Source organism: Loxodonta africana, chromosome 20 (genome assembly GCF_030014295.1).
Source record: "Loxodonta africana isolate mLoxAfr1 chromosome 20, mLoxAfr1.hap2, whole genome shotgun sequence".
Lineage (NCBI taxonomy): Eukaryota > Metazoa > Chordata > Mammalia > Proboscidea > Elephantidae > Loxodonta > Loxodonta africana.
This window is the reverse complement of record NC_087361.1, coordinates 12,373,906-12,388,385: the sequence shown is the minus strand read 5'-3', so window position 1 is coordinate 12,388,385 and position 14,480 is coordinate 12,373,906. Positions and strand designations below refer to the sequence as shown.

At 39.0% G+C, this 14,480-nt stretch overlaps 1 protein-coding gene across 4 annotated transcripts in view; it reads right to left on the bottom strand.

Moving 5' to 3' along the window:
• The window catches only part of IMPG2 (interphotoreceptor matrix proteoglycan 2), a 113,633-nt gene that overhangs the window by 56,876 nt on the left and 42,277 nt on the right, over positions 1-14,480 (bottom strand). For all 4 annotated transcript variants that reach the window (XM_064273041.1, XM_064273039.1, XM_064273038.1 and 1 more), the window contains 3 exons: positions 12,556-12,717; positions 8,243-8,301; positions 6,126-6,146 (listed from right to left, as the gene is read on the bottom strand). In XM_064273041.1, the coding sequence (XP_064129111.1) occupies positions 6,126-6,146; positions 8,243-8,301; positions 12,556-12,717 (242 nt within the window). The remainder of the gene's footprint in view (positions 1-6,125; positions 6,147-8,242; positions 8,302-12,555; positions 12,718-14,480) is intronic.

Genomic DNA, 14,480 nt, shown 5'->3' with positions numbered 1-14,480 from the left:
AAACGAAAAACAGGAGAGGACACAAATAATCCAAATAAGAAACGAAATGGGGGACATTACGACAGATTCAACTGAAATAAAAAGGATCCTAATAGAGTACTATGAAAAACTATACTCCAACAAATTTGAAAACTTAGAGGACATGGACAAATTTCTAGAAACACACTATCTACCCAAACTAACACAAAATGATGTTGAAAACTGATCAGACCCATAACAAGAGATTGAAAAGGTATTAAAAAAAAAATTAAAAAAAAATAAACCTCCCAACAAAAAGCAGAATGGAATACACAGAATCACTATAACAAAAAGAATCAGTCGACGTTTAACCATTTCAGGAGGCAGCACATGATCAAGAACCGACGGTACTGAAGGAAGAAGTCCCAGCTGCACTGAAGGAAATGGCAAAAAACAAGGCTCCAGGAATTGACGGAATACGAATTGAGATGTTTCAACAAATGGATAAAGCACTGGAGGTGCTCAACCATCTATACCAAGAAATTTGGAAGACAGCTACCTGGGCAACCAACTGGAACAGATCCATATTTGTGCACATTCCAAAGAAAGGTGATTCAACCAAATGTGGAAATTATCCAACAAAATCCTTAATATCACACCCAAGTAAAATTCTGCTGAAGATCATTCAAAAGCAGTTGCAGCAGGACATCGGCAGGGAACAGCCAGAAATTCAAGCCAGATTCTGAGGAGGACATGGATCAAGGGATATCATTGCTGATGTCGTTTCAGATGGATCCTGGCTGAAAGCAGAAAATACCAGAAAGATGTTTACCTGTGTTTTATTGACTATGGAAAGGCATTCAACTGTGTGGACCATAACAAATCATGGATAAAATTGCAAAGAATGGAAATTCCAGAACACTTAATCGTGCTCATGGGGAACCTGTACTTACACCAAGAGGCAATTGTTTGAACAGAACAAGGTGATACTGTGTGGTTTAAAGTCAGGAAAGGTGTGCATCAGGGCTGTATCTTTTCACCATATTTATTCAATCTGTATGCTGAGCAAATAATCCAAGAAGCTGGACTATATGAACAAGAACATGGCATCAGGATTGGAGGAAGACTCATTAACAACTTGCAATATGCAGATGACACAAACTTGCTTCCTGAAAGCAAAGAGGACTTGAAGGACTTGCTGATAAAGATCAAAGACCACAGCCTTCAGTATGGATTACACCTGAACATAAAGAAAACAAACACCCTCACAACTGGGCCAGTAAGCAACATCATGATAAATGGAGAAAAGATTGAAGTTGTCAAGGATTTCATTTTACTGGGATCCACAATCAACACTGATGGAAGCAGCAGTCAAGAAATCAACCCACACATTGCATTGGGCAAATCTGTTGCAAATTACCTCCTTAAAGTGTTAAAAAGCAAAGATGGCACTTTGAGGACTAAGGTGCACCTAACCCAAGCCGTGATAATTTCAGTCACCTCATATGCACACAAAAGCTGGACAATGAATAAGGAAGACGGAAGAAGAATTGATACCTTTCAATAACGGTGTTAGTGAAGAATATTGAATATGCCACGGACTGCCAAAAGAATGAACACATCTGTCTTGGAGGAAGTACGGCCAGAGTGTTCCCTCGAAGCAAGGATGGTGAGACTTTGTCTCACGTACTTTGGACATGTTATCAGGAGGACCAGTCCCTGGAGAAGGACATCATGCTTGGTAAAGTAGAGGGTCTATGAAACGAGGAAGACCCTCAAAGTGACAAACTGACACAGTGGCTGCAAAGATGGCCTCAAGCATATCAACGATTGTGAGGATGGCACAGGACTGGGAACACAGGATCACTATGAGTCAGAACCAACTCCGCAGCGCCTAACAGCAACAACAATGCAAGCAGATGAGACAATGTAATATGCGCCACTTGAGAGCATATGACGTTGCTGTGATACTCCTGACTTAGTCTGGTGTATTTTAAACTCTAAATATGAAAGAATATTTTTTCACCCTAAAACCAAACCCATTGCCATCAAGTCGAATCTGAGTCATGGTGACGTAGTAGTTAAGAGCTATGGCTGCTAACCAAAAGGTCGGCAGTTTGAGTCCACCAGGAGCTCCCTGGAAACCCTACGGGTTAGTTCTCCTCTGTCCTGTACGGTCGCCATTAGTCTCATCCTAAAGAACATCATATTCTCTTCATACATTTGTACCTTCTGAGTAATCATTTTAGGGACATGGCTTCACAGCCAACAATCCATCTCTGTGACGATGTGTATCTTTGCTCATGGAGCATGCCTCCCATTTCACAAGCTTATCACAGGAAAGGTGCGCTTCTCCTCTTTGTACAAGCTATTAAACCAACTTGTAATGTTAATGTGGATCTAAGACAGGAAGCAATGATTTAAAAAAAAAAAAAGTAGCAGCAGCAAACATAGGAAAGGAGAGGAGAGGGAAAAAGTCTGTATCAGTTAGCACGTGAATTGTGTCTTGGGCTATGCAGAAAAATCAAGCAAGGAGAATCAAGCATTTACTGGAAGCCTACTATGTGCCTAGAATAACTTTTAAATATTATGGGGAGAAGATCAAGAGAAATGGTTCTCAATCAAGGAACGTATACAAATCAGATAGTTTGGGTTAAATTATTGATTGGCCTTTCTCTTTACCGGTAAAATATTATTCCAATATTTCTCTTGGACATCTGAATATAACGTGAGGATAAATCTGTTAAAGAAGATAAAATGCCTCAGAGATATGCTGCAACTTACTACCATGTTTTTGTTCTAGAAACAGTACTCAAGGAAATGATTTAAGTATCAGGAGACCATCTATCCTCAGGGCCAACAGCTTTACCGTGACCGTAACAGACTGAATTCTGGCACAGTATTAGAAGTACAGAGATCTGTATTGGTCTTAGACACCATGTCTATGAATGAGGATGAAAATAAAAGAAAGCCAAGAGGCCAAGGGAGTACCCAAGAAACAGAATACACGCTGGCAGACATAAACAACATCATCTGATTGGAGAAAGTGGTGCTGGCTGCCTGTATCAGCAACTCCACGTTAGCCAACCACCACTTATCGTCTTTCATCTTCTGAACCGGGCTGCAACAGCTGCTATTTAAAAGAGGATTTCTCTGCCCAACGGCTATTTCCAGAGGCATCAATTGTGCAGCGGTGAAGTTCACCCTTTCTTGTTCTCTCCCCTTAGGTGCCCTGATTGATGGTTTGACAGATGCATATTTTAAAAGAAAAAACTAGTGGATGTTACCTCTCAGCAAAAGCATCCAAAACAAGGACATTTTGAAGAAACTCAGACATCTCTTCTTCTATAGCATGTCTCCTATTAGGGAGGAGGCAGACACCTACAAAGTCAGGAGCTGAATTTTCCAAGTATGTCTTCCAGGTAGATACATTGTTGATTCACTTCAAACAGGTTTCACTAGCTGTAATGTGATATGCACATCTTCAAAGAGGTACAGAGCAAATAGAAGATTCATGTGCATATAAATGTTTATGGGTATATATGTGTATGCACGTATGTAAAAAAGAGGTATTCATAATAATAAACAAACTATTTCTGTGTCACATATTTATTCATATAAAACTCAGAATACCTAAAAGTTAAGAATAAATTCCATTGGGTGGAAAGGGGAATGTGTTGACTTATTATAGGGAGAGCAACTAGGGTCACATAACAATGTGTTTATAAATTTTTGTATGAGAAACTAACTTGAACTGTAAACTTTCACTTAGAGCACATTAAAAAAAAAAGGAAAAAAATTAGTTTTAACTTGTTAATAATACCTGACAATGCTAAATAAATGTGGAAACTGTACCTAGATTAGCACTTCTATTATAAGATCAAATATCTTTTTTTTTTAATTGTGAAAGTTTACAGCTCAAGTTAGTTTCTCATACAAAAATTTATAGACACATTCTTATGTGACATCAGTTGCTCCCCCTATAATGTGACTGCTCACTCCTCCTTTCCACCCTGGATTTCCGGGTCCATTCAACCAGCTCCTGTCCCTTTCTGCCTTCTCATCTCACCTCTGGACAGGAGCTGCCCATTTAGTCTTGTGTGTCGACTTGAACTAAGAAGCACACTCTTCACAAGTATCATTTTATGTCTTATAGTCCAGCCTATTCTTTGTCCGAAGAGTTGGCTTCAGGAATGGTTTTAGTTCTGGGTTAACAGAGAGTCTGGGGGCCATATCTTCTGGGATTCCTCCAGTCTCGGTCAGGCCATTAAGTCTGGTCTTTTTCCTAGAATGTGAGTTCTGCACCCTACTTTTCTCCTGTGCCATCAGGGACTGTCTGTTTTGTTCCCTGTCAGATCAAATATCTCCTTACTCACTTGTTGTCTGTGTACCCAGAGAAGACATTAGCAGTCAGCACTTGGATACCATTCTTTTGATCTCAGAGTTAGTATCACTGTTTGGGCTAACAGCCTAAGGTTCCAACCGAGGGCAGCGTTGAAACAATCAGGTTTTTTGGTTGAGTACAGACCATCAATATATATATCCATAATGCACAGACACAGAGCAGTTTACACACACTGATGGTGGTGGTGGTTGTCATCGAGTTGACTCCAACTCATGGCGACCCCATGTGTTACAGAGTGGAACTGATCCATAGGGTTTTCTTGGCTATAATCTTAATGGAAGCAGATTTCCAGGACTTTTCTTCCATGACACCACCGGGTAGGTTCAAACCACCAACATTTAGGTTGGTAGTCGAGTGCAAACCGTTTGTGCCACCTAGTGACCTTCATATACACAGAGAGTACAGAAACCCAAATTCTGATTACTTTGATCAAAATACCTCCTAGTCATATAACTTACAGCAAGTCAATATATCTCTCTGAGCTACAATATCCTCACCTCCAAAAAAGAGAATGGATTCTCATTTTCACTACCTCACATGGATACTAGGAAGATAAAAGCAAGGGGGTGGGGGCGGGAAACAGCATTTTGACATATGTCTGAAAGCACTTTTCATTAAATTCTATGTTCTCAGAGGGCAGAAACCAAGAGTTACTCCTTTTTATATGCCAATCAGTAGGCATTAAATACTTGTTAAAATATTATAAATGAAAATAATGAGAAAGCCAGAAGGTTCTTTTCAAATACTACATATTACAATGAAGAAATATTACTATATCTATAAACATGCTCATATCTAGCTATGAATTTGTTTTATAAATTCCATAGGATACCTATCAATTACCCAACACAGAACATAACCTTAAATAAATTCAGAATCCAAAGGCAAAAATGAGAAGCTATTTATCCTTCTGCTAAGACATTACAGACAGCAACTGTTTTTGCAAATGAGCTATTATAGATATCAGCTCCTTTCTCCCTTTTATTTACCACTTCAAATGATGTTTGAGTATTACTGAATGATGCCATGTACTTAAAAGTGTTTACATTAATACAAGTTATTATTTTTGTTTTCAGGGAAGTACAACTCAATATTTAAACGTACATGTCAGTCAGTAGTCTGTAACAAGGTCTGTAAATTATACCCTGTAAACTAAATTCAGCCCGCTGTCCACAAACAGAATAGTTTTCACATTTACAAATGGTTCTTAAAAAAAGCAAAAGAAGACAAATATTTTGTGACATGTGCAAGTTATATGAAATTCAGGTTTCAGTGTCCATATATAAAGTTTTATTGGAATATAGCCATGCCTGTTTATTTGCAATGTATTATAGCTGGAAGTCCTGGTGGTGCAGTGGTTAAGAGCTCAGGCTGCTAACCAAAAGATCAGCAGTCAGAATCCACCAGCTGCTCCTTGGAAACCCCATGGGGCAGTTCTACTCTGTCCTGTATTGTCGCTATGAGTTGGAATTGACTCGATGACAACAGGTTTTGTTTTTTTTTTTTGGTCTTATAGCTGCTTTTCCCCTATAGTGGCAGAGCCAAGTAGCTATAGGCAGACCATACGGCCTGCCAAGCCTAAATTATTTACTATCTGACCCTTAACAGAAATAGCCTGTCAGCCGCTGACCTATAAGATGGAAACGGGTAGTGATACTGGAAGTGACAGACAAACCGGGTCATGCTCCCCTGGACCTGCCATATTTTCTAAACTACCTCCTGACTCAATGGATAATATAGAAAATGCCAAAAAGTACTCTACCTGCCATTGTCCTTGGGGGGCCTGAAAATAAAAATGGAAAGTGTGAGACAGGGCTGGAGAGACAGTCACATCATTCATTCAAGTCCAAGTTCTTAGCATAGTTCCTCTGATTTTCTTTTAACTGTTTCCTTTAATAAAAATGCTTGCATAGTATCAGGTACTGACAAATACCTGGAGATTGAAGGAAGGAGCAAAGATGGAGAAAACATTCTACTTTAAAACCAACAGTTTTTACTGTTTTTAAAACTTTGTTTAAAAACATTTTTAAACAATTCATATATGTTTACCCCTTTATAAACTTTTTCAAGAAGATTAACAGAGAACATTAGTCATTGGCATTAACAAAATTGGGAGCCCTCTTTTGGGGGATTACAATGGGTTATGTTGTATCTAAGGGAGTCCTGGTTTTGCAACGGTTAGGCGCTCGGCTGCTTACTGAAAGGTTGGCAGTTCAAATCCACCAGCTGCTCCACAGGAAAAAAGACTTGATGATCTGCTCCTGTAAATACTACAGCCTAGAAAACCCTATGGGGCAGTTCTACCCTGTCGTACAGGGTTACCATGAGTCAAAATTGACTCGACAGCACACAAGAACATGTTGTACTTAAACTGGAAAAAATAAAAGAAAATCAGATGGGATACAGCAAGGTGCTAAGGGATTGAGGACTAACTAACCTGTATGACATTGCAAAGCCTTTAGGATTTATTATATGTAACAAACACTTAAACAGAACTTCCCATACGCCAGGAGCTGTGCTAAACATTTTACAAAAATTAATTCATTTAACCCTCAAGTCTGTATGAACTAAGGTCTATGAGTATCCTCATGTTATAGATAAACTGAGGGACAAACAAGTTAATTTATTTGTCCAAATTATTTTAAAAGTATTTCTTAACAAAACAGAATGCATAAGTGAATTGCTGCTGTCTTGCTGCACTTGCTATTCCTTCTGGTGAGCCCAGAAGTTTTGACAAGGAGATGCCGAAGCTAAGACACTGAAGCTGCTAGGCTGGCGGTCAGCCTGCACAGTGTGTGGCCTCGTGCACGCTCTACTGCGCCGTTGGCTGGGCCACAGCTATTGCTCAAACGCTCAAAACATTCCCAGCACTGAGGCCAGCAGGGAGGTTGAGAGCAGGAGCGTAAAAGAGAGCCACTTTGATTCAAATCCTCCCTCTGCCCCCAATTCACAAGTTCCTTGACTTTGGGTTAATACTTAATTACTTTAAGCCCATTTCCTCTTCTCTAAAATGGGCGTTGATAATAAGAATCCCTGTCCTCACAAGGTTGTTGAATAAATGAGCTCATGAAAGTCAAGTGCCCATTACAAAGTATTCACTGAATGAATGTTAACTAGTATTACACTAAGGAACCCTGGTGGCATGGTGGATAAACACTTGGCTGCTAATCAAAAGACTGGTGGTTTGAACCCACAAGCCACTCCATGGGAAAGTAAAGATTTTGACTTTTGAAACCCTATGGGGCAGTTCCACTTTGTTCTACAGGATTGCTATGAGTTGGAATCGACTCAATGACACACAAAAACAATATTATGCTGTGAGTCTTAAGCAGAAAAGAGATGCCTTATAAAAAGGTATCTCTGATTTATTCAGAATATCCCCGATTTACTCAGAACTGCTATGCTATAGGGTCGCTATGAGTCGGAATCGACTCGACAGCGGTGGGTTTGGTTTTTGGTTTGGCTATGTTTGATGGAGCCTGACATATCCTGCACAGTGGCCTTACACAGAGATGCGAAAGCTACCTCGGTAGAACAGTGACAAGATTCAGGAGGATGCTGAGGTCACATCTAACTGACTTCAGGCCCCCATCGGCGCCAATAAGAGCTGTGTGACTTGTCAACAGTAAGCTGGGGAACTGAATTCTCACCCTAGTCCCACCAGGGACCTATTTTGTCTCCTTGGATGTACCATTTTTGCCTTTTTCTAAGTTTCCTCACCTGAAGAAGCAGCACTAAGAATGCTAACTTACCAGAAATAGCAGTGAAGTGCAACATTCAAATCATGTTATTAGAGTATATACGGTAAATACAAAAGGATATTCCATTTGCAATCAAGAGTGTCACTCAACATGCACATTTTTAGAGTAAGCTATTTACCTAAATTCAAGTACTCGGATGTCCTTATAGCCCGGTAACCCAGTAAATGCGTTTTCCACCTGTTAAAAATAAGTATGTAGGAATATGAAAAAAGTGTACAGTAAATGATGATTTTAAGAGTAGAATATAAAATGCACTATTTGTAACTATTAGTTGGTATACACACACACCATGGATATACATGGGTCTGAAAGTTCTATGAGAAAATTACCACAGCGAAAATGTTAGAAGTTAGTTTTTACATATAGCACTGCTACGTTTTTCTTTTCAATTTTGTTTTATAAGGTTTCGACTCGACGGCACTGGGTTTTTGTTTTTTAGTTATTTTAATATTAATCTTTTTCCAAATTATAAAAAGAAAGCATATTTCTTAATCTTATTGGCAAAGCCTTGTGTTTTCCCTTGTACAATAAAATGTGAAAAATAGCGTTAGTTTCAAAAGCAGCTGTAATAGCATTTTTAAACATTATTGTTTGGATCAGGAATCTGGCTACAGCACACACCCATGCACACTACCAAACAGTCAAGTGTTTACTTTCTATAAGTGGAAAACCTCCAGGGACGTCTGTTTCCCGTTCCTACAACAGAAGAGAACCATGAACACACCCAAAGTTAGAAAGAAATACGCAAGCCCTGGATTAGGTCTCAGGAAAGAGGCCTTATCCAACTAGTTTTTTCCTGAAGGAGGTTGTGAAGCAATGACCAACCAACTTAACTGGTCAAAAGATCAGTTAATGAGCATTGCTTCTGCAGGAGCTGTGTTTCTGACCGAGCCTTTAAAATCCAGCCATGTAAACCAATATGAGCTTAATGACTGGAGAAGAGAAAAGATTTCAACTGGACTATAGATCTAAAAATAACAGGTTATGCACAAATACAGACTTTAATAAAACTGAACCTTTAATCTGGGCTATTTCAGAAGTTGAAAACCTCACCAGATAAACCATGACATTAGAAGAAGGGAAGTAAGTCAGTGGACTTTGGGGACATCTCTGGGCATCTACTTTTAACCAAGCTGTCATATAATCAAGAGAGTGGAGTCTTTTAAAACCTTGTTTCAATGACGATCTCCATGTCTTAAGAATAAAGAATACGAACCCATGAAATTTTATGGCAATAATAATTTTGCTATGTTTTATTCTCTGAGGAAAAAGAGAGTGGAAACTCAAGTGGTGTAGTTGTTAAGTGCTATAGCTGGTAACCAAAAGGTCGGCAGTTTGAATCTACCAGGCGCTCCTTGAAAACTCTATGGGGCAGTTTTACTCTGTCCTATAGGGTCACTATGAGTTGGAATCAACTCGACAGTAAAGGGTTATAATTGGAATCAACTCGACAGCAATGGGTTATAATTACTGTAAGAAGCCCTGATGGCACACTGGTTACGCGCTTGTCTGCTAGCCTAAAGGTTGGAGGTTAGAACCCACCAGTGGCTCCCTGGGAGAAAAGACCTGGCAATCTGTTCCAGTAAAGATTACAGTTTTGGAAACCCTATGAGGCAGTTCTACTCTGTCCTATAGGGTCGCAATGAGTCAGAATCGACTTGACGGCACACAACAACGATACAACTCTTATAAGATAGGGGTGGAGGTGGAATCCTCAGGACTGAAAGTCAGAAGACTGAAAGTTAGTCCCAGCTCTGTTGTTTTTGCTGGCAGAGGGACCGTACGTCTTTTTTTTATAGAATTAATACTGCCCTCCCCACCTACCATATGAGACTTTTGTTAAGATTAAAAAAGAACATACCTGAAAGCATACCATAAACCACAAAGTGCTATACAACTGTACATTATTGCCTGAACTTTTACCATGTCTTGAATTCTCATACAGGTATCCTAATTCATCACATCTAGCTAGCTACTATACAGGTATCTATTTGGAGGAAGAGTCATCCCATTTTATTAACCAACATTAATACTATGAATAAAAAAAAAAAAACAGTTTATTGGACTGCTATGTGCCTGGTGCTTTGCAAATATTATTTATAATTCTTGCAACAATTCCAATAGATACATATTATCTCAACTTTATAGATGAGAAAACTGAGACTCTAAGATGTCAGCTAACTCACCAGGATCACACATTTGGTAAGAGACTGATTGAGAATTTATTCAACCCCAAATCTCTTTAACCCCAAAGCCCATATTCTTCCCACTGAATTACATTGCTTCTTCCTCTTTCCCCTGCCTCATGATAAATATGTTTTATAATTGGGACCAGAACTTGAAAAACTGTAAATTAAAAACTCCCTGAGTTAAAATGAAGGGGATTCTGTATGGTATAAAGGAAGGAGCACTTTGAAAAAGAAGCTGATCTGACTTTCCCAGGGGCAGATCAACTAGTAAGCAAGGTACGTACGGGCTTACTTGTGTTTACTTACTAATCTGTAGTGCACAGTTTCACAGGGGTTTCACCACATCCTTGATGTGGTGAAAAACAGGTGAAATTGTACACTAGGGATTAGTAAGTAAGCACAATTAAGCCCGTGTGTACTTGCTTATTGGGAAATCCATCCCTGGATCTTCCCTTCTACTCAAGAGAGGCTGAAATGACCATGAACAAATTACTTGACCTCCCTGAGCCTCAGCTTCCTCACCTGTAAAATGGAGATGCTCCCTCACATGCCTGCTGTGAGCAAACAGATAGAAAACAGCCTGTAAAGCATAAAGTAGTATATAAGGAAACTGTGTTAGCACTGTGAGTATCCTTCAGCACTATGTCAGTGACACTCCCAAGTCTGTCCTTTCCTCTCTGATGTCATATTTTGTGTTGTCCCAAGACTATCATGCCCCCTCCTCCTCTTACCTTATCAGGAGACTAATAGTTCCTGAACCTCATCTTCTCCAAGCATGTCTGCTTTGTCCCTGTGTGTCTTTCAATATTACCTAGAGAAGCTGAGGTAACACTCTGGGTGACTACGCTCTGAAGGGAGAGAGTTGGAGGGTTTCCTTCAGTTCACAGTAGACCTGGTGATGAGGGCCTTCAGAGATACCATCCCTGTCTCTGCTGTTCCACACAATGAAGTAGCTATTGGTAGATATTTCATTTCCGTTAAGGGGACGAGAATGTAGGCAGAGATAGGCCAGAGAAGGAGGTCTTTCATGGGAGTCCCAGACCCTTCATCATCCTCGGATCACCTCAAGCCAACAGCTACCTGACTTATAAAGTCCCTGCTGGAGATGTTTTTCTCTAAATCCGTAGTCATTCAGTGCAATTGTTTACCCGAACACTAAGGCTTAATAAAGTTTCCTTAATTCAAGCGTAGAAAGAACCAGACAGCCAATCCAAGACACCACCTGATGCCAGGTGTCCACTGGCTTGGCTGACACTTCTTCCACATACCACACAGCTTTGCAGCTTGACCACACAGCAAGGAAAATTAATCGTCTAGCCTACAATCCCCAGGTCTAACGGCTGCAATAATACCGTTCGGCTGAGAGGTGCATATTTTTTATTTCCCATTTGGACACAGTGTCTAGTGAAGGAAATTAGTCCAAGGCAATGGAAGTGACAAACTTGGTCGAGGAGAACCCCACCAAGGGGGAATGGAAAAGAAATAAACAGGAAGGAATAGTGTGCCTGTCTTTAGACAAAGAGGGATAGATGGGTATTCAATGCCTTACCACGCAAAAGCAAGGGCACACAAGACAGGACAAGCATGGGTCATTTGTTGACTAAAACATCTTGAGCTCAAGTGCTATATGGACTTATTCCAGAAGGTAAAGTTTCAGACAGGTCTAATCCACAGTTCTTTAAAGAAATTCCTTTAAAAATACCTCCAACCAGAGCACAAAGATAGGAAGGAATTTTACTTTTCACTGGGTGCCCTTTGGCGCTTTTGAACTTTGTACCATGTGAACGTACTCCTGTAAGTTACCACTTGAAATTTTTTCAATTAAAAAAAAAAGAATACTAAAAATTACACGTAATGTTCCCTCGAGCAAAAGAAACTACACTGCACATTGTTTCTCTGGTTTGTATACTTCTCCAGAGATTGTCAAGTTAAAACCATGCCACAGAATAATATATCCTTCCAATGGATGTATTGGAAACAGCACTTATTTGTTAGCGGATGGCAAATGGGTATAATATTTTGTTCTGATGAAATAATTTGTCTGTCTTTCCATGGATTTCTCACAGAACTTTCTGAAGAAATGGCTAAGTACCAAGTCCTCACCCCAGGAACCAAGTACATGGAGAGCTTGAATGTTAACTCTGCCTTTATCGGTATTGCAAATATGGGAAAATTACAACCCCAGCAAACTATCTTGTTTATCAAAAGAACAACAAAAACAGACCAAAAAAATACGACCCACCTCTGAAATAAACTCTTCGACAAGGTGCTGGTAGTGGGAGCTGGAGGGATCCTGCAGTTCTTCCCTGTACTGGCTCCCCGAGAGGTGGATGCTGAATTCTGCAATCTGCTCAGCTGCCGGTTTGGTGGGTTCCTCTACCACATTCTCAATCTCATTGCTAATCTGGATATCAGACAAAAAGTATTTACAAGTATCAACAAGTATTTATTGATTGCTTTCTATGTGCCTACAATGTGTTAAAGGCAACTTCAGATGATGACTTTTATATAGTATCTCACCTTGGAACAAAGTGGGTGGACTTTATGGCATAGGCTAATAATGAAATGACTGAGTATTCTGACTGGCTCCACAGAAAGTAGAAACTTTTCCACAGAAAACTGGCCATGTGCAAGTCAGTAAACAAGAGTTGGCTATGCTATATAATTATCATCTAAAAATAGCCTAGAATAATGGTTCTCCAACTTTTTGGTCTCAGGACCCTATTAAACTCTTAAAATTCACTGAGAAATCCAAAGAAGTTTGCTTTATGTGAATTGTATCTATAGATATTTACTAAACAAAAAATTAAAAGAGAAAATTTTTAAATATTTATTAATTCATTAAAAAAATAATTAAGTTGATACCAAAGAGAGCAACTCTCAGTCCTATTTAGTTTGTGTCACTTGGGCATGTCTTCAACTTTTTGGGGGAGCTGTTCTGGAATAAGATAAAAGAAATGGAGGGAGAGAGTGCAATAACAATGCAATGGAATATTATTCACCAATAAAAAGGATTGAAATACTAATAATCCCCAAACACAGAAATGTTATGCTAAGTGAAAGGAGCTATTCACAAAAGACTACATGGTGTATGATTCCATTTATACGAAATTTCCAGATCCTTAGAAAGTAGTTTAGCGATTGCCAAGGGCTTGGGTTGAGGGTGGGGAGGGGACTGCTAATGAACACAGAATTTTGTGGCAGGGTGAAGAAAATGTTCTAAAATTAGATAGTGATGATGACTGCAAGACTCTGAGAATATACTAATAACCACTAAATTGCACACCTTAAAAGGGTGTATTTTATGGCATGTGAATTATATTTCAATAAAGCTGTTGCTAAGTAATAATACTAATAAACCTATTACATGTAAAATAAATAACATATCCTTCAAAAGAAAAATTAATGAAAAGCGGCTTTGTTTACATTTTTTTTAGTTCTTTAATGTCTGGGTTATCAGAAGAGAGCTAGATTCTGCATTCAATCAGTTGCAATTTATTGTTTTAGTTGAAGTATATGAAGAAAATATGGCCGCACAGATATGTACTGGAGAACAAAAGAGTATATTCATAGCCTTTTCAGATAATTACGTATATTCTTCTTTATGCTACATCAAACTCAACAATAGTAGTTTCTTACAGGTTAGTTGCAAAATAATATCAACAAACTTTTTATACCCTGTAACATTAAAATCCGAGTCTTCCAATGGCCAAAGCCAGAACAATTTGAGAAACAAAATATTGGGTTATAACCCAAAGAGTAAAATAAATATCCATGAGTCCACGCTGATTTGAATAAATGAATGAGATAGAACTGGCAACAGTTCCTTACAGAAGAATTCCAATTAATAAATGCAGAAAGAATGAGTGAAATAGAGTATCACCACTAGAACACTACAGTAGTAGTTGCTGCAGGTAAGATCCATTTGAGCTTATCTAATCCAAGTCCCTCAGTTTTCATACTTAAGAAAACCAAGGATTGGACAGGAGGAATGACTAGCTTGAGGTCTCACAGAAAGCCAATGGCAGAGTCAGGAATATAACACAGAGTTTTTGTTTTTGTTGTTTTTCCCACACTACTATTTTCCATCCACTGTACTATTTTTCATTGTACTAGTTATATATGATCTACATAATCAGAGACCTTTAAAACTTCAGAATGGGAAGT